At 36.4% G+C, this 27,839-nt stretch overlaps 2 protein-coding genes across 2 annotated transcripts in view; both read right to left on the bottom strand.

Annotated features, from left to right (window-relative positions):
- LOC123540220 (zinc finger protein 468-like) overlaps positions 1-24,468 on the bottom strand; it is a 28,590-nt gene extending 4,122 nt beyond the window's left edge. The window contains exon 1 of the mRNA XM_045325054.2: positions 24,356-24,468. The gene's annotated coding sequence lies outside the window, so the exon portion shown is untranslated. The remainder of the gene's footprint in view (positions 1-24,355) is intronic.
- On the bottom strand, positions 887-22,632 carry LOC123540219 (zinc finger protein 454-like). Its single transcript, XM_045325053.2, has 2 exons — positions 22,594-22,632; positions 887-2,203 (listed from the first exon to the last, which is right to left on the bottom strand). The coding sequence occupies exon 2, from the start codon at positions 1,687-1,689 to the stop codon at positions 1,060-1,062; it is 630 nt and encodes a 209-aa protein (XP_045180988.2). The 5' UTR covers positions 1,690-2,203; positions 22,594-22,632; the 3' UTR covers positions 887-1,059.
- Positions 24,469-27,839: the final 3,371 nt, after the last annotated feature.

The raw sequence follows: 27,839 nt of genomic DNA, 5'->3' as shown, positions 1-27,839 counted from the left end.
GACGCTGCGCGATCACAAAAGCTCACCTTGTCACTTTGTGACAGGTGAGCTAAAAATGTGACCTCTAGAGTGGTCACAAGCAGAAGTTTACGAACGAACGCACGCACGGACGGACGCAGCGCAATCACAAAAGTTCACCTTGTCACTTTGTGACATGTGAGCTAAAAATGCACATTTAAATGTTTCTCATCTGTATGTACATGTATTTTCATATGTACAGTCAGACTACTATGATAATAATTATGCATAATCACAAGCTGAGATTTAACGCATTTCTCTTCTGTTTGTATTCTCATATGTATTATTAGGGCAGATGATTTGATGCATAATCACAATCGTTTTTCTCTGGTATGAATAATTGCTGACAAGGTCACAAACAAAGATGTTTTAAGCAAGGCAAATTCCACCTCCATCTTTGCCTTGCTAAGCCAGAGACGCTTACGCTGGCTAGGTCACGTTCGTCGCATGGACAGTGGTCGCCTTCCAAAAGACCTACAGTATGGTCAGCTTGAGCACGGCACTCGACCAATAGGCCGACCGTATTTGCGATTCAGCGATGTTTGCAAGAGGGACCTGAAGTCAGCACAGATAGATTAATTCTTGGGAGAACAGTGCGCTGAACAGATCGTCATGGAGACAAGATGTCGCTTCCGGTGTTAAACAGGCAGAGGAGAGGAGAGATGAGAAACATAGACTGAGGAAGATGAGAAGGAAAGCTTTATCGAGTTCTGCAGAGCAATCCAACTTCATGCGCGATGACTGCAGCAGAGACTGTCACTCCAGAATAGGACACTTCAGTCATCGAAGACGTTGTTCCAGTTCAAGCTCTACCAGGCGCAACCCATCGTCTTAGAGATGGACGGAGGCCATGAAAAAGAAGAAGAAATAATTGCTACAGTGTTTTTATATCAGAACTTATTACATGTACATGTATTACTAAATTTAGATTTAGCAGTATTCTCCCCTGGACGAAAGCATTCTTCCCTGGACGAATTCTGGTATGTACAAGTCAACCCGATATGACAATAACATACAAATCCATAAGTCTCTTATGTCTAACTAAATGACAGATTCTCCAGTATGTATTCTTCTCCCATGTTTCTTCAGAGTACTGCGGCTACAACAAGCAAAGTCACAAATATCACATTTAAATGGTTTCTCTCCAGTATGTGTTCTCCTGTGTAGACTCAGATGACCGCTCTGTTTAAAAGCACTGTCACAAATGTCACATTTATATGGTTTCTCTCCAGTATGTATTCTCATATGTACCTTCAGCCTATTGGCATCAATACAAGTATAATCACAAACACCACATTTAAAGCATTTGTCTCCAGTATGTATTCTCCTATGTGTCCTCAGACTACCGCTCTGTCTACAAGCAAAATCACAAACATCACATTTAAAGGCCTTCTCTCCAGTATGTATTGTCTTATGTATTTTCAGACTACCACTCTGTTTACAAGCATAGTCACACACATCACATTTAAAGCGTTTCTCTTCCGTATGTATTTTCCTATGTATTCTCATATGTTTCTTCAGACTACCGTCTTCAACACAAGCATAGTCACAAACACCACATTTAAAACATTTATCTCCAGTATGTATTCTTCTATGTTTCCTTATATTACCACTGTGATTACAAGCATAGTCACAAAAGTCACAATAAAAGCGTTTCTTTTCAGTACGCATTTTCAGACTACTGTTCTGAGTACAATCAAAGTCATAAACATTACATTTTAAGGATGTTTTCTCTAGTATTAAATCTCATATGTCTCTTCATATTATCGCTGTACTTGAAAATATAATCACAAACAGGACATTCAAGTGTTTCTCTTCTGTATGCTTTTATGTTCTCTTTGATCACATGCATGTATATCCAGAGATCATTTTCTTACTGTACACATTCCGCTGCGTTTTCCCAGATAACAGCTGTAACAAGATTCCTCATGTTTTCTGTTAAATGCCACTTTGGATAACTACTTTTAAATGTCTCTGCTGTGTATTCTAATGTCCTATATTGCCTAATTACTTTTTTGTGAAGATTTGGATTGGAAAGGAATATCATAAATGTGCAAAGTTTCTTCTGTAATCTAAAGTGATTTCCTGGCTATCTGCATTCTGTATTTGTATGGATCTGTACTTGTTCTTTTTCTTTGCTGCCTTAAGTTGTCATCAAAATAATCTGATTTACCATTTTCAATATCTATAAAGAAAAAATGTAACAGTTACAAGTACATGTATAACATAACAAGAGTTGCATAATTGCCCAAGGTCACTTATCATAATCCACAGCTAGATTGAATAATAAACAAAGAACAATGCTATCGAATAATTTTAAAATCAAGCCAGTGGTTTCAGCCGGTAAGATTTCAAACCTTTCTGAATACCCAAAGAGTTCAGACAAGCCCAAGACCGCTGCTGACCATGTTTTAAACTAAACAAAGATATGAAGGAATTTATTACATAACCAAATGCACAAAGCTGTGAAAATATTTTTAAACTAGAAGATACTTTTGTAGAAAAGCACATGTCTCCCCCTCTGCATACTCTTATAGGCAAACAGTCAATAGGGGACAGGAGCCAAAGTCAAAGAGACACTGATGGTTGGCTGCATTAGGGATCATCTACTGTGTCCTTGACCTTTCATAGAGTGACCCCAAAATCAATAGGGGTCATCTACTCTGCATAGTGCATACATGTCTAATCATCCTGTGATGATTCAACATTCTGGGTCAAGCACTTCTCAAGTTAATGATCTGAAATGGTTTTCCATGTTCAGCTCCCTTCGACCTTGACCTTTGATGAAGTGATCCCCCAAGACAGTAGTGGTCATCCACTCCATAATCCCTGCCATCGTTTGAACTCTGAAGGTTCTAGGTCAAATGGTTCTCAAGTTATTGACATGAAATGAATTTCCATGTTCTGTCCACTGTGACCCCAAAATCAATAGAGGTGATCTACAAAATTTGTACTCTGCATGTCCAATCATCCTATGAAGTCTCAACATTCTGGGTCAAGTGGTTCCTTTAACAGAGACAGGAATCATCCTAGGTCAAAATTTTAGGGAGAAGTGACTTCTCCCTCCACAGAATTTAGGGAGAAGTTGAGGAATTTAAGGAATCAATTGGGGTCATCTACTCTGCAGGTCAAATCAGCCTGAAAATCTGACTTTGACCCTTGAAAATTTAGGCTCAAGAGTCAATAACTCTTGAGTTTCAGAACCTACTGAACACTCTGGATTGACATTAAGGTTTACAACAGAGGCTAAAAATCCCCTTACAAAAATTATAAAACAAATTAAAAATTTTGCAGAGCAAATATAGAGCTGCTTTATTCAAGAAATGCAGACTTTTATCATAAAGAGATGTACACAAATAAATAATACTTGAAAATGAAATGCATTTTATGCGGCCACCAACTGTTATGCCATTTTTTTGCATCGACTAATTATTATCCTTAACTAATATAAATCCAATCACTCCTGTCCCAATTATCCGCAAATATGTCAAAACACAGACTTTCATCAACACGTGTTGCCTTTAAACCCTTATCAGTACACGTGGTAAACAGCTAGCTACATTGTGTATTCATAAACGACCCCGATCAATATTTACCTGAGGTATCACATGGGGATGAAATCGCTTAGATCTAAGATGCAGCGCTAAAAATTGAGGCATCGAGCGGGATATTTAAGCACTGAGGGATGCTGTATTTCGTCTTTTATTTTGTATTTTTTTTGTTTGTGTTGGGTTTAATGCTGTTTTGCAACAGTACTTCAGTCATGTAACGGTGGGCAGTTAACCTAACCAGTGTTCCTGGATTCTGTACCAGTACAAACCTGTTCTCCACAAGTAACTACCAACTTCCCCACTTGAATTATCAGAGGTGGAGGACTAATGATTGCAGACGCAATGTCGTTTATCAAATAGTCACGGAGAACATACGCCCCGACCGAGGATCGAACACGCGACCCCGCGATCCATAGACAAACGCTCTTACCTACTGAGCTAAGCGGGCGGGCTTTCGTCTTTTAAGCGCCGTGGCAATGCAAGCCTTATGCGGCTGGGGAAAGGCCTACTGTACCATATTATCTGCAAATGACTGACCTAAAACATAATGTATAATTTTAAAGCATGCAACCAGATGAAAATAATAGTGGGAAGAAAAGTGTCTCATAACCATTTACTTTTTCTGCAAATTTTAGCTGAATCTGGATGGATGGATGATCGTTTCTATTTTGTCTGACTTTAGTCTAAATAATGACAGACTGATTTAACATGTAGATATTTTACTTTGTCTACCCATATTGACAAGTCAAAGAATATTCATAGAAATAAGACCAGAAATTACTATATAACTATCATACGGACAAGTACAAAATAGCAATTGACAAAAACGGACAAGCAAGTCAAAATCAGATTTTGCCGCCACTGGGCCTGGGACATATGCACAAGTCCTGCAGCGGTAATATTGCGCGACTATTGCGCGACTTTAGGAGCGCAGTATTATCCGCGAAAGAACAAGTGCATAATATTCATATACAAAGTTGATAACCTTTTTATTACATATCCACCATCAAATGATTAATTTATATCTAGATTGTCGTTCTGTAAGAAATATTAATATAAAGAATATAACTTCTCCGAAAATACAATAAACAAATCAAACTGACGCACGTTATTATTTTCCACGAAAACGGTGTCAACTTGTTGTCGCAACGTGCGGGTGAACGCCACGGACGTCACAGGACTCTTTCCATTACAATGTTGATAAAACACTCCAAGTTCGATATGAAAGCGTTCCATGTCATATGGAAAGATATTGCACAATCGTGGTCCATTGAAACCCAATGGAAAATAATTTTAGGCATGTAATAAAATGATATACAACTCTTTAATACAAATATTTTGACTAGTCTAACCTCCTTTACCTAAGATAAAATTTAAGTGGCAGGGGCCAGTTACGCATTTGGCCCGGGTACATTTTTTAAATAAAAATAATACACAGATGTACTTTACAAGCATATATATTCAACTGGTTATTTATGATGTTTTAAGAACTAAGGATTCCTGCATACAATGATTATAGTGTGACTGAATTGATTTTCCTAGCTCCGTGTAGATGGCCGGGTCTAAAAGCTTACCTGAGGTAACGGAAGTCACACAAAATGGAAATAGTAATCCATCCATCTAGATTCAGCTCAAATTTGGGGAAAAAGTAAACGGTTATGAGACACTTTTCCTTCCATCATCATTTTCGTCTGGCCACATGCTTTAACAAGAGATCACAGGGTGATCTTGACGCCCACCAATGTGCTATTTTTGAGTGTTCCAAATTTCAAGACTTACTGACTAGCTCAAGGTCAAATTTTATTTCCGTACACAACACTGTGCATGTGGTTCAAATTCGAAAGCTGTAGCTTGAGAAATGTGAAAGTAGGCCACTAGATCAATTTCAAGGACAAAGTTCTTTGTACACAAAACTATGTATGTGCATCAAGTTTGAAGGCTGTAGTTTGAGAAATCTGAAAGTAGGTCACTAGGTCAATCTTAAGGTCAAGGTATATTTCGGTACACAAAACTATGCAAGTGGTCCAAATTTGAAGGCTGTAGCTTGAGAAATGTGAAAGTAGGTCACCAGGTCAAAATCAAGGTCAAATTACACTGCAGAACACAAATCTATGCATGTGGTCCAAATTTAAAGCCTGTACCTTCAAATATGTGAAAGAAGGTCACTAGGTCAATGTCAAAGTTTGTTTCGGTACACAATCCTATGCATGTAGTCTAAATTTGAAGTCTGTAGCTACAGAAATGTGAAAGTAGGTCACTAGGTCAATCTTAAGGTCAAAGTTCATTTCGGTACATAAAACTATGCAAGTGGTCCAAATTTGAAGGCTGTAGCTCGAGAAATGTGAAAGCAGGTCACTCGGTCAAAATCAAGGTAAAATTTTATTTCGGAACACAGAACTATGCATGTGGTCCAAATTTGAAGCCTGTATCTTCAAAAATGTGAAAATAGGTCACTAGGTCAATGTAAAGGTCAAAGTTTGTTTTGGTACACAAAACTATGCATGTGGTCCAAATTTGAAGGCTGTTTTTCAACAGTATTTCAGTTAGTAACTGCCAACTTCCCCACAAGAATCAGAGGTGGAGGACAAATGATTTCAGACACAATGTCTTCCACCAAATCGTCATGGAGAACATAAGCCCCGCCCGGGAATCGATCTCACGACCCCGCGATCCGTAGACCAATGCTCTCCCTACTGAGCTAAGCGGGCGGGCTAGGTCAAAATCAAGGTCAAATTTCATTTCGGAACACGAAACTATGCATGTGGTCCAAATTTGAAGCCTGTACCTTCAAAAATGTGAAAGTAGGTCACTAGGTCAATGTCAAGGTCAAAGTTTTTTTCAGTGCACAAAACTATGCAAGTGGCCCAAATTTGAAGGCTGTAGCTACAGAAATGTGAAAGTAGGTCACTAGGTCAAAATCAAGGTCAACTCATGTCAAGGTTTATCTTGCCACTCAAAACCATACATGTGGTCCAAATTTGAATGTTGTAGGTTATTGACAAGAAGATTTTAAAGCTTTTCCCTATATAAGTCTATATGAACCATGTGACCCAAATGGGGGGGGGGGCATATTTGACCCTAGGGGGATAATTTGAACAAACTTGGTAGAGAACCACTAGATGATGCTACATTACAAATATCAAAGCCCTAGGCTTTGTGGTTTGGACAAGAAGATTTTCAAAGTTTTTCCCTATGTAAATCTATGTAAACCATGTGACCCCCGGTGCGGGGCCATATTAGACCTCAGGGAAATAATTTGAATCATCTTGGCAGAGGACCACTAGATGATGCCTCATACCAAATATCAAAGCCCTAGGCTCTGTGGTTTTGGACAAGAAGATTTTCAAAGTTTTTCCCTATATAAATCTATGTAAATTATAGAAATTATAGCCACAAGCTTTAAAAATATACATGTGTTTTAGGTCAGTCATTTGCTGATAGTACGACACAGGTCATGCAACGTGAATATTTTGGGCCATTTTTGCCTCAAAATTTAGTGTTCTGAAACCTGCGTTTTACTCGTTTTTATCACAACAGACTGAAAATGTCACATAATGAAGTGCTAAGTATAATGTAATACATTCGCTTAACACTCGTCTTGAATTTATCAAAATTGGATTTTTTAATGATTTTTTTCGCACCTGTATCTGATCAGTGTAGATTTGTGGAATTTTCAAATCTCCTGTCCCTTGCCCCCATAAAGACCCAGCCGTAAAAAGCACATACTGGTTTGAGTCGTAAATTCGGCCAGGTCGTAAATATTCAGGCACCCACTTTAGAACTTTCTTTCGAGCCAGATGCTTGAAAACGCATATATGTCATCACAAGCACTTGCGTTAGCAACAAAGTCGGCAAAAAACAAAAAGTTGATGTGAGTAGAAAAAAGTTGTCCTTCCCTAAAGTTGTGTACTCTAAATAGCAAATATTTTGTGCCACGGGTCGCGTGACATCATCGCATGTGTTCGTTTATGCTGAGGCCCGGCAAGGGTTAATTCAAATTTAACAAGGCAGTCTGAAAGACAACTAAATCCTCCGCCACTGTTATGGATAGTGAAAGGGTAAACCTTTGACCTTTAGCTGTGACCTTGACCTTGAACTGATATGGCTGACTCATGAATTCTGCACAATGTCTTGATGAGGTGATCATTTGACCCAAGTTTCATGAAAATCTTTCAAGGGGTTTAGGATATACAGAGCTCAAACCTTTGACCTTGACCTTGAGTTGACATGGTTGACTCATGAGCTCTTGATGAGATGATCATTTGACCCAAGTTTGATGAAAATCCTTCAAGGGGTTTAGGAGATACAGAGTGGACACAAAATGGAAGGCTCAAACCTTTGACCCCAAGCTGTGACCTTGACCTTGAGCCAGCATGGCTGACTCGTAAGTTCTGCACATCAATTTGATAAGGTGATCATTTGACCCAAGTTTTATAAAATTCCTTGAATTTATTTATTTATTTATTTGGGTTTTACGGCGCACCAACACAGTATAGGTTATATGGCGCCAAACAGGACTACAAATTTTGGTTCCACATCTCATTTACATCGAAATAAAAACACGAGGTATGGAAATAAAATTCCTTGAAGGGGGTTTAGAAGATATAGAGCAGACACGAAATGGAAGACTAAAACCTTTGACCTTGAGTTGTGACCTTGACCTTGGGCCGGCATGGCTGACTCGTAAGTTCTGCACATCAATTTGATAAGGTGATCATTTGACCCAAGTTTGATGAAAATCCTTCACGGGGTTTAGGAGATATAGAGCAGACACAAAATGGAAGGCTCAAACCTTTGACCTTGAGTTGTGACCTTGACCTTGAGCCGACATGGCTGACTCATAGGTTCTGCACATCGTCTTGATGAGGTGATCATTTGACCCAAGTTTTATAAAATTCCTTCAAGGGGTTTAGGAGATATAGAGCGGACACAAAATGGAAGGCTCAAACCTTTGACCTTCAGTTGTGACCTTGACCTTGAGCCGGCATGGCTGACTCATGGGTTCTGCACATCGTCTTGATGAGGTGATCATTTGACCCAAGTTTTATAAAATTCCTTCAAGGGGTTTAGGAGATATAGAGCGGACACAAAATGGAAGGCTCAAACCTTTGACCTTGAGTTGTGACCTTGACCTTGAGCCGGCATGGCTGACTCATGGGTTCTGCACATCGTCTTGATGAGGTGATCATTTGACCCAAGTTTCATGAAAATCCTTCAAGGGGTTTAGGAGATATGGAGCGGACACGGAAGTGTTACGGACAGACGGACGGACGTTCCTATATATGGATACTTATGTGGCTACTCTTTTGTTCTCTCTATTGTTCTTTTAGCCACGTAAGAGAAAAATAGCCACATAAAAGCCTTATGGAATGAATGACATCAAAGAACAAGAGATCACAGAGTGATCTTGGCGCCCACCAATGTGCCATTTTTGAGTGTTCCAAATTTCAAGACTTATCGACTAGCTCAAGGTCAAATTTCATTTCCGTACACAAAACAGGGCATATGGTCCAAATTCGAAAGCTGTAGCTTGAGAAATGTGAAAGTAGGTCACTAGGTCAATGTCAAGGTCAAAGTTTGTTTCGGTACACAAAACTATGCAAGTGGTCCAAATTTGAAGGCTGTAGCTTGAGAAATGTAAAAGTAGGTCACTAGGTCAATCTTAAGGTGAAAGTTCATTTCGGTACACAAAACTATGCAAGTGGTCCAAATTTGAAGGCTGTAGCTTGAGAAATGTAAAAGTAGGTCACTAGGTCAAAATCAAGGTCAAATTCTATTTCGGAATACAAAACTATGCATGTGGTCCAAATTTGAAGCCTGTACCTTCAAAAATGTGAAAGTAGGTCACTAGGTCAATGTAAAGGTCAAAGTTCATTTCGGTACACAAAATTATGCATGTGGTCCAAATTTGAAGGGTATAGCTTGAGAAATGTAAAAGTAGGTCACTAGGTCAAAATCAAGGTCAAATTTTATTTTGGAATACAAAACTATGCATGTGGTCCAAATTTGAAGCCTTACCTTAAAATTGTGAAAGTAGGTCACTAGGTCAATGTAAAGGTCAAAGTTCATTTCGGTACACAAAACTATGCAAGTGGTCCAAATTTGAAGGCTGTAGCTCGAGAAATGTAACAGTAGGTCACTAGGTCAAAATCAAGGTCAAATTTTATTTCGGAATACAAAACTATGCATGTGGTCCAAATTTGAAGCCTGTACCTTCAAAAATGTGAAAGTAGGTCACTAGGTCAACGTGAAGGTTAAAGTTTTTTTCGGTACACAAACCTATGCATGTGGTCCAAATTTGAAGGCTGTAGCTTGAGAAATGTGAAAGAAGGTCACTAGGTCAAAATCAATGTCAAATTTCATTTTGAAACACGGAACTATGCATATGGTCCAAATTTGACGCCTGTACCTTCAAAAATGTGAAAGTAGGTCACTAGGTCAAAATCAAGGTCTAAGTTTTTTCCAGTGCACAAAACTATGCATGTGGTCCAAATCTGAAGGCTGTAGCTACAGAAATGTGACAGTAGGTCACTAGGTCAAAATCAAGGTCAACTCATGTCAAGGTTCATCTTGCCACTCAAAAATATACATGCGATCCAAATTTGAAGGCTGTAGCTACAGAAATGTGAAAGTAGGTCACTAGGTCAAAATCAAGGTCAACTCATGTCAAGGTTCATCTTGCCACTCAAAAATATACATGTGGTCCAAATTTGAATGTTGTAGTTATTGACAAGAACATTTTAAAAGCTTTTCCCTATATAAGTCTATATGAACCACGTGACCCCCAGGGCAGGGCCATTTTTGACCCTAGGGGGATAATTTGAACAAACTTTGTAGAGAACCACTAGATGATGCTACATTACAAGTATCAAAGCCTTACGCTTTGTGGTTTGGACAAGAAGATTTTCAAAGTTTTTCCTTATATAAGTCTATATGTAAACCATATGACCCCCAGGGCGGGGCCATATTTCACCCTAGGGGTATAATTTGAACAATCTTAGTAGAAGACTACTAGATGATGTCACATACAAAATATCAAAGCCCTAGGCCCTGTAGTTTTGGACAAGAGGTTATTCTAAGTTTTTCCCTATATAAGTCTATATAAACCATGTGACCCCCAGAGAAATAATTTGAATCATCTTGGTAGAAGACCACTGGATGATGCTTCAAACCAAATATCAAAGCCCTAGGCTCTGTGGTTTTGGACAATAAGGTTTTCAAAGTTTTTCCCTATATAAATCTATGTAAAATATAGAAATAAACAAAGGGCCGTAACTCACTCATAAATTGTTGAACCAGTCTGATTTTCAGGGGGACACAACTAGGGTACCAACACATCATTCTGACAAAGTTTGGTCAAAATCCCCCCAGTAGTTTCTGAGGAGATGCGATAACGAGAAATTGTTAACGGACGGACGGACGGAATGACGGACGGACGGACCACGGACGCAGAGTGATTTTAATAGCCCACCATCTGATGATGGTTGGCTAAAAAGTACAGTTACCTATTGTTCCTATAGCCACCTTAGTATGCAAATGTGAGCTCGGAAGGACAGAAGGACGGACGTTCCTACATATGGATACTTATGTGGCTACTCTTTTCTTCCCTCTCTTGTTCTTTTAGCCACGTAAGTGAAAAATAGCCACATAAAAGCCTTACGGAATGAATGACATCAAAGAAAAAGTACAGTTACCTATTGTTCCTACAGCCACCTAAGTATGCAAATGTGAGCTCGGAAGGACAGAAGGACGGACGGAGACCATTCCTATAACCCCCCACCAATTAATAAAACTTTAACAGGGAAAGAACATGCGCTAACTAGCATAAAACGCGTTAATACCAAGTAAATTAATATATTGTCCCTCATCGTCATTGAACTTCCATGTCTACGTTGTTTTTCATGGCGACGTAATTTCCTTTGAATTATCCGTTTTGGGGCCGTAATACGTTTATGCTTTGCCACGGATCACGCATACATAAAAAGGTGTTATAATAGCAGTAGTGAGCGCGAGAATCTTTTAACTCTCCTGTTAAAACGCCCCCGAAAAGTGATAAGACATGCAGTTTTATGCTAGAATGTGTGATAAACTGTGACGTAAAACCTATACTACATCATGCTGGTGTGAGAAGGATGACAGGTGCTTTTTAAATATTTCCCACGAGGTATGGTATTGAAAACTGATTGAAGTTTGTTGGAAACAGAATGATTTTAGCTGCAGCATCAATTCATTTCCAAGACAATGTTAAAAATATAACCAACTTCAGGGTTTCCACTGGCATTAATTTTTTTTCGCCACAAAATATCCAAAGTTGGTGACGCATTTTGCGGGGTGGGGGTGCATGCACTGTGTATGTTGCAAGAACAAGAGCAAGAAGGGGGGCTTGAGCCCCTGAAGCCTGGCCTGGAATTATATTTTAAACAAAAGGGCTTTATAAATCAAACAAACATCATTTTGCATCTGACAAAATTTGATTTTAAATAAAAATACAATTGCATAGGCAGGTCTTCCCTGAATTACCAAAATTAATCGGAAATTGGGGCCGCGAAAATGTGTGACAAACGAAAAAAAGGGCAATCTAGACTAGCATTAATTATAGAATGAAAATTTATAACTTAATTTTTACTATTGATTTCTGCTTGTTTATCGCAGTTTTTCATTTTGCCAAAATCAATCTACGATCGTGATTTAAAAATTATTGGAAATTATCGCGGATGTCCCGTCGTTCTACAAAATATAACTTTGATATGGCTACTTTGACACTTCTTTCATGATTCCGCTAGTAAAAACATGCATAAATCAGATTTATACGAAAAACATTGATTTGTGTTTTTCATTTAACACCTGTCATTGGCTTTTTATTCAGTATAACAATAAACTACCTCGCCAAATTACTTCAATCAACGATGACATTTGTAAAGGCGGAGCTAAATAATTTTGCCAATAAAATACGTCACACATTGTACATCCAAAGCTGTCATTGGTTTATCGCATATCAAAGATTAAGAGGCATGTGGCAGCGTTGTGTAATGGATGTCGAATCACTAATCTCTCGGTTGGTGACACGCTGCGTATTGTGTATTATGAACGGAAACAGCCGCGGGCAATATTGATTTTTAGGCTAGACAGAGAGAACTTTTGGCAAAGAAATACACATTATAAAACAAGAGATCACAGAGCATTCTTGGCGCCCACCAATGTGCCATTTTTGAGTGTTCCAAATTTCAAGACTTACTGACTAGCTCAAGGTCAAATTTCATTTCCGCACACAACACTGTGCATGTGGTTCAAATTCGAAAGCTGTAGCTTGAGAAATGTGAAAGTAGGTCACTAGATCAATTTCAAGGACAAAGTTCTTTGTACACAAAACTATGCATGTGCATCAAGTTTGAAGGCTGTAGTTTGAGAAATTTGGAAGTAGGTCACTAGGTCAATCTTAAGGTCAAAGTTTATTTCTGTACACAAAACTATGCAAGTGGTCCAAATTTGAAGGCTTTAGCTTCAGAAATGTGAAATAGGTCACCAGGACAAAATCAAGGTCAAATTTCATTTCAGAACACAAATCTATGCACGTGGTCCAAATTTGAAGCCTACACCTTCAAAAATGTTAAAGTAGGTCACTAGGTCAATGTCAAGGTCAAAGTTTGTTTCGGTACACAATCCTATGCATGTGGTCTAAATTTGAAGCCTGTAGCTACAGAAATGTGAAAGTAGGTCACTAGGTCAATCTTAAGGTCAAAGTTCATTTCGGTACACAAAACTATGCAAGTGGTCCAAATTTGAAGGCTGCAGCTTGAGAAATGTGAAAGTAGGTCACTAGGTCAAAATCAAGGTCAAATCTTATTTCGGAATACAGAACTATGCATGTGGTCCAAATTTGAAGCCTGTACCTTCAAAAATGTGAAAGTAGGTCACTATGTCAATGTAAAGGTCAAAGTTTGTTTCGGTACATAAAACCATGCATGTGGTCCAAATTTGAAGGTTGTAGCAACAGAAATGTGAAAGTAGGTCATTAGGTCAAAATCAAGGTCAACTCGTGTCAAGGTTAATCTTGCCACTCAAAACCATACATGTGGTCCAAATTTGAATGTTGTAGGTTATTGACAAGAAGTTTTTAAAAGCTTTTCTCTATATAAGTCTATATGAACCATGTGATCCCCAGGGCGGGGCCAAATTTGACCCTAGGGGGATATTAAATTTTAACAAACTCGGTAGAGAACCACTAGATGATGCTACATTACAAATATCAAATACCTAGGCTTTGTGGTTTGGACAAAAAGATTTTCAAAGTTGTTCCCTATATAAGTCTATGTAAACCATGTGACCCCCGGGGCGGGCCATATTTGATCCTAGGGGGATAATTTGAACAATCTTAGTAGAAGACCACTAGATGATCTCACATACAAAATATCAAAGCCCTAGGCCCTGTGGTTTTGGACAAGAGGTTTTTCAAAGTTTTTCCCTATATAATTCTATATAAACCATGTGACCCCCAGGGCGGGGCCATATTAGACCCCAGGGAAATAATTTGAAACATCTTGGTAGAGGACCACTAGATGATGCTTCATACCAAATATCAAAGCCCTAGGCTCTGTGGTTTTGGACAAGAGGATTTTCAAAGTTTTTCCCTACATAAATCTATGTAAATTATAAAAATAAAAAAAGGGCCATAACTTACTAAAAAATTGTTGAACCAGTCTGATTTTCAGAGGGACACAACTAGGGTACCAATACATCATTCTGACAAAGTTTGGTCAAAATCCCCTTGGTAGTTTCTGAGGAGATGCGATAACGAGAAATTGTTAATGGACGGAAGGATGTACGTTCCTACATATGGATACTTGTGTGGCTACTCTTTTGTTCTCTCTATTGTTCTTTTAGCCACGTAAGAGAAAAATAGCCATATAAAAGCCTTACGGAATAAATGACATCAAAGAAAAAGTACAGTTACCTATTGTTCCTATAGCCACCTAAGTATGCAAATTTGAGTCCAGACGGACAGACTGACAGAAGGACGACGGACCACGGACGCAGAGTGATTTGAATAGCCCACCATCTGATGATGGTGGGCTAAAAATACATGTACGGCAAAATATTTTTTCACAACTTTTTTATGGCGACTTTGGCGAATTGCAGCGGAAACCCTGCAACTTTATCTTAAAAAGTGGCCGAATATTTACAACCTATTCTCGATATCGACTTTAAAGGATAAATCCCGTTTTCCAGTATTAACCACCAATAAACACCCGTTTCCGTTTTCACGGTGAGGGGGGTATCAGCCATTAAGCTATATAGCGGTAGTGTTTAGAATGTCCTTTTTTTTCAAGTTTTAAACAAAGAAAATGAATAAACAAGAGCTGTCACAGGAGACAGCACGCTCGACTATTTCTATGTTGGATAGTGAAACTGGGCACATCTGAGGAAACTAGAGCTGTCACTGGAGTGTTTAATGACTCCAAATCCAATTGTGGATGAAGATATTGCACAATAGCCTGAGTCTATGTCAAAAATATCAACTTAAAGTAATAAGAGAGGTAAAGATAAAATGTATCAAAACACTATATAAGTATATCCTAAGCAACAAGAGCTGTCGGAGGACAGCAACGCTCGACTATTCAACAGCCTTGTCAACTGAATTAATACGAAAGTTGAAAAAGGGGCATAATTTTGTAAAAATGGGAAAAAGGGTTATGGAACCTTCACAGTGCTTATCAGCTCATAAAGTGAACAAGTGCGTGAAGTTTCAATCCTTTCCCATTATAAGGTGGATAATGAAATACCAGCTTACATACAAAGACTTAACCAAAAACTGCTAAGTCGAAAAAGGGGCATAATTTTGAAGAAAAAAACGCAAAGTAGAGTTATGGGACATACACAGTGCATGTCAGATCATGACAGTGAACAAGTGTGTGAAGTTTCAATCCATTCCCATTAGTGGGTACTGAGATACCAGCTTACATATAAAACCTTAACCAACAATTTCCAAGTCGAAAAGGGGCATTATTTTGTAAAAAAGCAAAACAGAGTTATGGAACCTGTGCAATGTAGGTCAATTTATCACAATGAATAAGTGTGTGAAGTTTCAATCCATTCCCACAAGTGGTTAAGTACTGAAATACCAGCTTACATACAAAACCTTAACCTGGGTGAGTCCAATAGCTCTACTATTCTTTGAATAGTCGAGCTGAAAAGGGGCATAATTCATTAAATATTGGTGCCAGAGTTATGCACCTTGTGTCATATGGTGTGGATGATGAGGTTGAACAACTGTTTTAAGTTTGAATCAAATCCATTCAGAGACAGAGTGGAAGTGCATCAAAACTTTGACCTAAAATTCTAAGTAAAAAGGGGGAATAATTAATGAAAAATTGATGCCAGAGTTTTGCACCTTGCATCACATGGTGTGGGTGATGATGTTGAACAACTGGTTTAAGTTTGAATCAAATCCATTCAGTAATAACAGAGACAGAGTGAAAGTGCATTAAAACTTTAACCTAAAATTCTAAGTAAAAAGGGGAAATAATTCATGAAAATTTGGTCCCAGAGTTATGCACCTTGTGTCATACGATAAGGGTAATGATGCTGAACAATTGTTTAAGTTTGAATCAGATCCATTCAGTAATAACAGAGATAGAGTGAAAGTGCATAAAACTTTAACCTGAAATTCTAAGTAAAAAAGGGAATAATTCATGAAAAATTGTGCCAGAGTTACGCATCTTGTGTCATATAATGTGGGTGATGATGCTAAACAACTATTTTAAGTTTGAATCAAATCCATTCAGTAATAACAGAGATAGAGTGAAAGTGCATCAAAACTTTAACCCGAAAATCTAAGTGAAAAGGGGGGATAATTCATGAAATATTGGTGCCAGAGTTATGGCCCTTATCCAGCAAACACCTGACGTGGGATCAACGTTGGATTTTGGTTGCGACGTCGGCGACCTAAATACAACGTCGGTTCAACGTCATATTTACGACGTCTAGCAGACATTATATTTAGACATCTTTACGACGTTGGATTCTGGTTGGACTTGAAAAGAGTGCAATGTTGTCATTTGTTAAACAACTATTTGGTGTAGAATTATTTTCAAAGTGTTAAAATAGTTATTTGTTCTCACAAAGTCCTGAAAATGCGCGTAAAACTGACAAGTAATATTTTTTTTGGATATTAAAAATCATAATCGGTTGTTTTAACTGGTTAGATTCCCGACGTTGTATCGACGTCGGATTATGACATCTAAAAAACTTTCAAATCCAACTATAATCCGACGTCGGGGTCCAACGTCAATACGACGTCATTGTTTGCTGGGTATGTCAGATGATGCGGAATAAGTATTTCAAGTTTGAATCAAATCCATCAAGTAATTACAGAGATAAGTTGAAAAAAGAGATAGTGTAAAAAAAACTTTAACCAAGGTGGGGACGCGGAAAGATGCCGACGCCAGGACCAGTATGATAGCTCTCCTTATACTTTGTATAGCTGAGCTAAAAAGTATTGCAGATTACCATTAAACATTGTTGTTATTAAAATGTAGCAAAAATATCCTCAAAGCTTACTTTATTTTTGAAATTTTATCTTTTATTCTACACTGCCGCTTCCGTGGCTCGATAATGAAGGTGTGAAATTATTCGCATTTATGAAAAAACGCAAAAAGTGCCAAATTTAAGACTCGAACCAGTAGCTCTACTTATTTCACGCAGTAACTGCTCCTATGCAGGAATCCTTACTTCTATAAACATCATAAATAACCAGCTGAATATAAATGCTTTTAAAATTTAAGGCACATCTATTTTATTTAAAAAATGTACCTAGACCAATTATTACCACAGACACTTGGGGGTCAGCACCCCTCCCAGGCCGCCCCTGACAATCCTCAGTCGTTAGATTTCTGTTCTTTAAAACAAAGAAGTATAAAATACAACTCTTTGTTTAAAACAAACTGAGTACATGTCTTGGTCATCCAACGACATCTGTCACCATTTCAACATGTTTGAAAAATTCCCATACTCTATCAGTATCAATGCTCAAAAAAACCAACGAGCTATAAAAATGGAATTCTGGACCATTCACTCCCAAGTCTTTTCCTCCCCTGTCTTTTCCTCCCCTGATGGGAGTGAATAGTCACCTTATGGGGTGACTATTCACGCTCATTTCATTTTTTTTTCTATTATGATAATTCATTGTTTAATATTTAGGTTGGAACTGAATTCTAAATAGATATTCCAAGAATATTTGAATATTATTGCAAGTATGATATATAATATTGAAATTTCATATTTCTAGATATAACTGAAACTGGATAATTTGATTAAATGCTATACATTACAATGATATATTCAATGACATTGTACATAATAACAATAATAATTAAATTATTAATTATTATATAATTATTATAACAATATTAATAATGACAATAATAATAGAGCCCCGTCAAGCAAAAAGGGTCCTTATACGGTAGTATTTTTTTTTATTGCTTTTACTTTTTTTCCATTTTCTGAAAGAACAATTTATTTTGTATCGGAAACGAAGTTTCAGTTGCCTATCATCAGTAATTATTGAAATATGAATAAGATGTAATTTAATTAAGTTATGTATTGTTACTACAGCATCTTTGATGTCCTTTGATGATTTAATAAGAGAAGTGATATAAAAAAAATATGCATTGTTATATTAATTATCAATCCCTCATTGAAAAACTTGTTATAACCACCGTTATATTCCCTAGTATATAATCCAAGCATTTTAATTTATTTCATTCTTGAGTATTATTGTATAATTACGCTAAATTTTATTCTGGTGTCATAACTGTTTGAAAAGTGAATTATGAAATTGTTGGATTATGTATTGTAAATTAAATTTCATTAATTATGTCACAGTTGGATTTATGTATTGGCTGTAACAGGAAGGTTCGTCCGAGCAATCCCCCGACTATCTTACTTCAAAATTTAACCACAGCCAAATATCTAATGTGAACTTAGATCAAATCAAAACAATGAACTAAAGATACCAAAAGCAAGAATAGAATTTTTTCATAAATCTTTGAGCTACTCGGGACCCACAATCTGGAATAACATACCTAATCATATTATGCTCATCTAATAATCTTGCAAAATTCATTACGTTAAAGCGTGCAAATTCTTGACATGCTATATTTCTTAAGAAGGCTTTAAAACTTAATTATTGACAAACTATAGAATCTACTACAGAAACACATGAGAATTTGCTGTTTTTAATACTTTACCATTCCCGGCGCATTCATCTTTTTTTTCTTTCTTGATGTGGAATTTTAAAAATATTTTAGAAACAAAAACTCATATTCTTATGTTTATAATATGACCAAACCTCAATTTGAAAGAAAGATGTTTCAGCCAGATCTTTACATTACTCTTCTTTAAAACCTACTGTAATACTTAAAATCATTCTTGCTTTGGCTTAAAGATCTTTTTTTATCATGCCAGAAAATTTTTAAGTCTCATTTCCTCAAAAATTCCTTAATTTTGTTTTTATAAGATTGTTTTCTTTACACTCTATGTTTTGTATTATTTTTGTTGCACTAACAATGATACTTAAAAAAAAACAGTCTTGGGTAATTATTTATCTTATCTTACATATCTACATTAAAAAATAAAAGAGAAGTGAATAAATTAATAAATTATTCAGTTTTGTTGTCTCTAAATATAATCCAGCCAATGAACATACAAGCAATAATTAATTAACCTAACCTAAATTATGTTATGTTGTGTTATCTTATGATGAATTTTAACTTTAAAGACATGGGAAGTATTGGTTAGCAATTTCTATATGATATTGATCTGAAAGGTGATGATTAGGGTAGCAACTTTCAATCAAGGAGTGTTAAACAAACACAAGTGATAATTGATAACTTTGTTAATATACAACTAATCAAGGAGGTTACATCTCATGGTGATGAGATAATTGGTAGCTTTTAAGTATAGGGAATATCAAAGATGTTTCACAAATTATTTCACAAGGTATAAGGTAATGTTATTACAATTTAAAAATTTATCAAACATATGCTATAATGACTTATGAAAATTTTGACCAAAGGACTAAAAAAATACACACATAAAAATCAAAAGTTTTCTTTTTTTTTCTTTTGATACAGTGAAGTATGAATTTTGTTAGAATGTTTTCCAGTTACATTTTTTGTCTCTATTTATAGTTTCTATTAGTCCATTTCAATAAATGCAAACCCAAAAGTTCTCAGCAGTTTAAATTACATATTTAGGCCATCGCAGTAAAGTTTTATTAAATAGGTATTTTCTTAATATACTCTCTCTTTTTTAATATCCTCTTTATACTGAAAATACTCAAAACAAACTAAACTTGCATTTTCAGAATATTAATAATTAAACTTGCATTTCAGAACTTATTAATAATAACACAGTCAATAATATATATATATAAATAAAAACTTCATTAATATTTCCAAAGTATATTTTGGATTATCTTTACAGTACCCCTCTCAGAAAAAAATTATCCTACACATTTTCACAATACTCAGTATATATAATCTGCATTATAAAAAAATACATAAAACATTAAAATTTTCAAAATCATTAATTTTTATTGACCTCCCAATAATTAAAACATAATTTCTAGAGAACAAAATAAAAATGGGAGTGAAAAGTCACCTCTTTAAAGAAAATGGGAGTGAATAGTCAGGGGAGGAAAAGACTTGGGAGTGAAAAGACCTGGGAGTGAAAAGACTTGGGAGTGAAAGAGCTGACACCCATAAAAATGTACTTCTTCGAAAAAGGCTGTGACTAAATACAGTTGGTGCGCCCGTGATATATTACAGACTCCGGTATATACCGGATTAACTAAATTTGAACAAAAATACCTTAAATGTATATATTTTGTAACCATGGTGATTCTAACCCTAACCTTTAGTCAATATATTATGCACATTATACACTAAATGCATGCGGACATGCAAAAAAATGAGTATTTTTGCCGTGCGTTCCATTTGATAATAATTCCGCGCATGCGCCGAACTAGTCTAAACAAGTGAATGAAGTATTGCCATGCAATACAAAGTCCCCTACTGGAAGGCACCTAATTTTCTCTACTGCAGTATAACATAATGAACTGATATCTGTCAATGATGTATAAACAATATTGTACTATATATACAATATGTTATAACAAAACACTTGGATTAAAATTTATATATATAAAAACCTATAGTTGTTTTCATATTGAATTTTTTTGGCTGATTATAAAAATGTTATCATGTAAGTTATTTATAGTAACAACAAAGGGAAATTAATCTTTAAAAAAAAAAAAAAAAAAAAAAAAAAAAAAAAAAATCTATATAATATAAGTCCACAAGAAACTCTTTACCAGGTAGAGATAGGTCAAAATACACCTAAAAATTGGATGTAACATGCATGCTGTACCACAGAAAAGTGGTCACGATTTTTCTCTACCGCCAGTAATAAAAAAGTTACAATAAAATCTATTTATAGTAACAACAAAGGGACGTAATTCTAAAAACAAGGGTGCCTCATCGTGGTGAACATTTGGTCCAAGTTACATCAAAATCCCTCCATGCATGAAGAAGAAATGTTCCGTACAAAGTCATTCTTGAATTTGACCTTTGACCTCTAAATATGACCTTGACCTTAGACCTAGGGACCTGGTTCTTGCGCATGACATGTTGTCTCATCCAGGGGAATATTTGTGCCAACTGATATCTAAATCCTGCTTTGCATGACACAGTTATAGACCGGACAGGAAAAAAATCCTCTTGACCTTTGATCTCAAAGTGTGACCTTGACCTTTAAGCTAGGGTACTGGGTGTTGCGCATGACACGTCGTCTCATCATGGGAAACATTTATGCCAAGTAATATTGTAATCCCTTGATGGATGACAGAGTTCTGGATCGGACAGGGAAAAAACCTTATTGACCTTTGACCCCCAATTGTGACCTTGACCTTTGAGCTAGGGGTCTGGGATTTGCGCACGACACGTCCTCTCATCATGGGGAACACTTGTGCTACGTGATATTAAAATTCCTTAATGAATGTCAGAGTTATGGACCGGACACGAAACAGACCCTGTTCATGCTATGTTAACATTTGACTGCTAAGTGTGACCTTGACCTTTGAGCTAGGGGTTTGAAAGTTGTGCATGACACATCGTCTTATTATGAGGTACATTTGTGCCAAGTAATATTAAAATCCCTTCATAGATGGGAGAGTTATGGACCGGACAGGAAAAAAGCCTTGTTGACCTTTGACCTCAAATTGTGACCTTGACCTTTAAGCTAGGTGTCTAGGTTTTGCGCATGACACGTCGTCTTCTCATGGGGAACATTTGTGCCAAGTAATATTAAAATCTCTTCATGGATGGGAGAGTTATGGACCGGACAGGAAAAAAGCCCTGTTGACCTTTGACCTCCAACTGTGACCTTGACCTTTGAGCTAGGGGTCCGGGTTTTGGGCATGACACGTCGTCTCATCATGGGGAACATTTATGCCAAGTAATATTAAAATCCCTTCATGGATGGGAGAGTTATGGACCGGACAGGAAAAAAGCCCTGTTGACCTTTGACCAACAATTGTGACCTTGACCTTTGAGCTAGGGGTCCGGGTGTTGCGCATGACACGTCGTCTCATCATGGGGAACATTTGTGCCAAGTAATATTAAAATCCCTTCATGGATGACAGAGTTATGGACCGGACACGAAATTGCGGACGGACGGACGGACAGACAGACGGACGGACAGACAGACGGACGGACGGAATGACGGAAAAGCGCATTCCTATAGTCCCCGAAACTGGTTTTCAACCAGTAGGGGACTAATAATGAGACCTCGGGCAGACCGATTTTACATTTTGATATTTTACGTTGTCTACCTAGAGGCGGATATCGACAAGTCAAAATAATATAACGATATTCAAGTCTCGAGTACAATTATTTGGACTAGCGCCGAACGGCTGCACCAACTCTGCAATGAGAAACATTCTTTGAAAAAACACAAGATAACTTACTTCGAAATGTAAACACGATTTTCTTGTCCAAGGAATAGCCACAGGCCCCATCTAACGCATCCTTATGGTATAGCATTTATATAGTAAGAAAAAAAGAAAGGTAGGACACTTCCGAATTCCCATATTCTCTTGTTCATTATTATATGATCGATTTTAATAGAATAAAATTTAAACGTTAGTTGGAAATATTAATTTTAACAAATTTACCACAAAAAATGTTCAAATAAATCCTATTATAGCTATAAAATCGATGTTTTACATTTTGAATCGAGTCCAACATTTGCTTTGCTCCGATGTTTCCGGATCTACGGTGCGAATATCCTCTGCGATTTCATTGGTTAATAGGTATAGTTTGACAGATACCGGGAAAATCGATATACCTCGGCTATATACTTTCATCATCATTATAGTGGACGCAACTTGACCCCGATGGTTGACCTTTGTATTATAATACATAATGAGGCACAACCTATTATTGAAAAGGAGTGTACGTAAAACGCTTCATCTCATTGCATTCATTAATTTAAACACACGGCTAACCTAAGCACACCATATTTCTACAATGAAATAATCGATATGAATAATCAGTCTAAGGCCAACCATCGCGGACAAGTTGCGACTACTATACTTCAATAGAACTGAATGAAAAAATAGCGACAAACCATTCATAACTTTATCATGACATCACAGTACATTAGGGGTTCTAACTGACCAATCAGAGAGCTGCATTTTCAAGTACCTGCCAGTTTCCACTTGGGTATATGGAAGTATATTTACAATGAACATATAGTGACTTTAGAAATAAATATCACACTGTTTTAGAAATCAAATTAAGATTTTTCACTGCACATGCCCAAGATGATGCTACAAACAACAAAACTTTGAAGTTTCATTAAAAGATTATACTGATTTAATACCTTTATTTCAGTTAAAAGTTTGAGATTTTACACAGGGAGTCTATGATAAAGTCCGAGTAAAATGTAATCAATACCCAAGTAAAATAAGTATCATTCTACAATGTTTTGGACATGTTAAAATTATGAATAATAAACAAAAATGTCAATTCAGTTAGAACAACTAAGGAGCGCTGCTAAGCGTGACCACAACATTATTATATCGGGCCAAGCCGGTACAGAATATAAATTTTTCGATTTATTTTCACGAAATTTTATACCTTCGATACCGAAGGTTTATTTTTGACCACCGCAATAAGGACTACAAATTCACTCCGTTGCAAACCGGATGTATACAAGCAGGGAAGATGTAGAAATCTGAAGTTCGTGGAAAATCGCTGATTTCTTTAAAAATACTGTAGTGATAAAGGTTAAACTTATGCCGCAGGTTTATTACAATAATATCAATTAATTAAGTGTATCGTTTGAACCGTACGTTCTATATTAGCTTCAAATCAGATTTGGTGTTTCGGAAGTGTCCTACCTTTTCTTTTCTTACTATATAATGCTATACCATAAGGATACCGTTAGATGGGGCCAATGGGAATAGCAGGATAGATTCCAGCTTGATGCTGCGCAGTCAAATTCACTGCACAGAGCCCGGATTTGTCCTTAATGTGATTTGTCCTTAATGTCGGTATGGTCAATTGTCTTGTCCGTGTGAAATGTCGATATGGTCAATTAATTATAAATTAATACGCGTAGAATTGTGTATCGGTACTACGCCCCTTGAGAAAATAGTTCGTTTAACTACAATCCAGCTAAAACAAATCAGTATAAGCTAAATGTAAACTGCATTTCAACAGTACCTAAAAATTTAATAAGTTTGTCGATTACTTCATCGAAACACGTATAAAAAGAGATATGTATTCAATTCTCAAGAATAATTAAATTTTCCTGATAAATGGCGAAACTAAGTAAGGGGGAACAACCACGTGAGTTCAAAACTAAATTACACCGACCTATACAGTAGAGGTCACAATACTATAAATATTTTCCCTATATATTCTATATAAAACTGACACGTTTTAAGAGTTACCAAACAAAGCTAGATCCATTTCAAATCAGAGAAGAAATCCTTACCTCATTAAGTGCCAAGTGAAAAATTAGTGTTTAAGAGCCTGCCAGCCATTACGTATCCTGTTCCTAATCTACAAAATGACTTTGCCGATTATATTAAACATTGTACCCTTAGACTTTTTGCAGACGACAGCATTATCTATAGAAAATTTAAAAACATAACAGATGCAAAACTGCTTCAGTCAGACTTAGAAGCTGCTGGTAAATGGGAACATGGTTTGGCTGATGCACTTCCACCCAGATAAATGCTTTATACTCAGCATCACACAGAAAAAGAACCACATCAAGTCTTGCTATAAATTACATAATAATGCTTTAGAAAAAGTTGAATCTTCAAAATACTTGGGTGTCACAATCCAGAATAATTTAAAATGGGACAAACACATCAATTCCATTACAAATAATTAAGGCAAATCAGTCACTTGGTTTTCTTCGTAGAAATTTAAAAATTAGTTCCTCAAAAGTAAAAGAACATACCTATAAACCCATAGTTAGACCTAAATTAGATGCTCTTCGACAGTCTGGGACACACACACTAAAATCATATAAATCGAATTAAGAGGGTCCAGAGAAGAGCCGCAAGATTTGTCACCAGCCGTTATCATAACACTAGCTCGGTCTCGGACATGCTAAATAGTTTGAATTGGCCAACCCTAGAAATCAGAAGATCTAGAGCAAGACTCATCATGTTTTATAAAATAGTCCATCATATTGTAGCTATTTACCTTGAAAATAATGTATTGGTCCCTACAGGCTTAACGACAAGGTATGGCAGCATATACACATTCAGGCATATTGGAACACCCAAAGACTCCTATAAATTTTCATTCTATCCAAGGACTGTTAGCCAGTGGAACATGTTGCCTATTTACAGCTCATGAAGCAGCTACAGTTGATATGTTGAAGACCATCGTCACTGTGCCTGTTGTTGTCTCAGCCATAGTTAATTAAACAACAACTATTCATCCTACTGTACAAATATTTTATTCTAAATTTGTATAAGAAAAAAAAGACTTTTAGCTCCTGTACTATAAATTTCCGTATGTACAAACACTATATTTTTAGTTATTTTAAATTCACCAGCGCCTATGTACACAAAATCTTCATTATTATGAGGGAGTGTAGTATTAAGAAGAAGAAGAAGAAGACGTAACGCTTTTTTCGACATTTTCTAGCATATCAGATTTTCAGAGACTTGTATTCCCATAAAAACCTATATACTGTATAGCTACTTTAGAAAAACAAAAAGAAAAGGGGGTGTTAAATTTCAGTTGCAGTTTGTTTATTACAAAATTTACTGCTTTTCACTTCTTTCAATTTCTCTTTTCGAGCCTGGCATAGAATTCTTACGTCACAAATTTTACCTAGCATGCGATAGGAACATGCCAATTTCGATAGAATGCAAAGTGATACATACTGAAACGTGGTAGGGTAAAAGTAAGCACGTTGCTGTTGAGAAAAGGCTCTATGAAAGGAAAACAAAATATTAGCACAATTTATATTTGGACTACTTTTGACTAGTTCAGCATGAGGCTTACATTTGATTTGGTAGTGATCAGCCTATATAACACATGTTACAGATTCATGAAGCGTAAATTACCATTCAATTTGAAAGTGTTAATCAAAGCGCTGACAGCAAAGAAAGGTTAAAACTCTCTGTAACAGTTCAAGTCACTTCCATGGAACAGAATAACATTCAAACCATTTGAACCATGTTACATTATATATTTTAAATTTCGCTCTGAATAAAATCATCAAGTGTTTTGAAAAAGGGAAGCGGTGGTCTAGTGGATAAGGTGTCTGTCGCTCAATCCAGGAGTCGTGGGTTCGCGCCCCACTAGGGTCACAACCATGACTTCTCACATGACAGCAGTACTGGTTTTTACAGAAAGCGGACTCGACAGGGGTTCCAATAAGCTTAAAGCTTTCATCACAATCGAGCTAAAACAACTAAATATAAAAATAACATGATACCAATGAGAAATACTGTGTCTGCTTCAAGTTCATTAAAACACAAATATTCACAAATAAAGTATAGATAATAGAAATATTATATATTCAAATTCACAATTAAAAGAACTGGCCTCCAGATCGTTCGACAACATCATCAACAACAACAATAACAACAAAAAAATGTTTTTAGATGTCTAGAAATAAATGCTATATTTCTTAAGAATGCTTTGAAACTTAATTACTGAGAGACTAGATCTATATGCAGGGGAAACACATGAGAATTAGTTGCTTTTACTATTTTTTACAATGAAAATTGAAAAGCATTCCCTCAAAGTAAACTGTCTCGATTATAAATATTTTTATTATATACCTATATAAATTATGTAAAATATCTGCTTGTATTTCACAATAAAATATGAACAGACAGACAAAAATTCCGTATTGTACATTTTAGATTCCGTATTGTATGCTGCCGAACTATTTTCATTAATATGCATGACCCGACAACTTTTCTATATAAAGCGCACATAAAAACTTAATTATGTTCCATTTAATATCGATAAACATTGAAGATTTCGTTCAAGAACAAAACAAGAATCAAAAAAGTAAAGGTATATAATAAAAGGGTCATTATAACAGTAGCTAGATCTGGGACTTTGTATTCGGCTCTCGTGGATTTTGCAAGGTCGGATCACACTCGGCGCTTGCGCGCCTCGTGAGATCCGCTCTGGCAAAATCCACTCGAGCCGAATACTGCATCCCAGATCAAGCTACTGTTATAATAACCCTATTATATTTAACACGCGTTAAACACAAAAGCCGGAAAAATTCTTTATTGCCACGGCGGTACGGGTTTGATTCCCGACGCGGTCATCTTTTTTTCTTGATTTGGTATTTTTAGAATAGTTTAGAAACTAAAACTCATAATCTAATGTTCATAATATGACAATAATTCAATTTGAAAGAAAGATAATTGTTTAGCCAAAATCTGGAGGTCCGTGCCTTTTACGAACGTTACTTAACGCTAAAATCGATAGAATTTAACTTTTTTATTATAGTTTCTCTTTCTCTTTCTAAAGTTATACTCCATTAGAAAGCTTGCGATCAGGTATAATTTGAAATATATTCTTTAACCATGTGTTAAACCTGACCATAGAAATTATGTAGACACATAAGTGGTCGGTATACTTATATATAATTGTAAATAATCAATAAAAGTAGTGCGGAAATATGCGCTTCAATGAAAACTGTCATTATTGA

The sequence above is a fragment of the Mercenaria mercenaria genome, chromosome 16 (assembly GCF_021730395.1).
Source record: "Mercenaria mercenaria strain notata chromosome 16, MADL_Memer_1, whole genome shotgun sequence".
In the NCBI taxonomy this organism is placed as follows: domain Eukaryota; kingdom Metazoa; phylum Mollusca; class Bivalvia; order Venerida; family Veneridae; genus Mercenaria; species Mercenaria mercenaria.
Note: the sequence above shows the minus strand (reverse complement) of the source record. Positions and strands in the feature narration are given on the sequence as shown.

Excerpts from the sequence above, each read along its gene's own strand:
- LOC123540219 (XM_045325053.2), bottom strand. The coding sequence starts at position 1,689 with ATGCGTACTGAAAAGAAACGCTTTTATTGTGACTTTTGTGACTATGCT.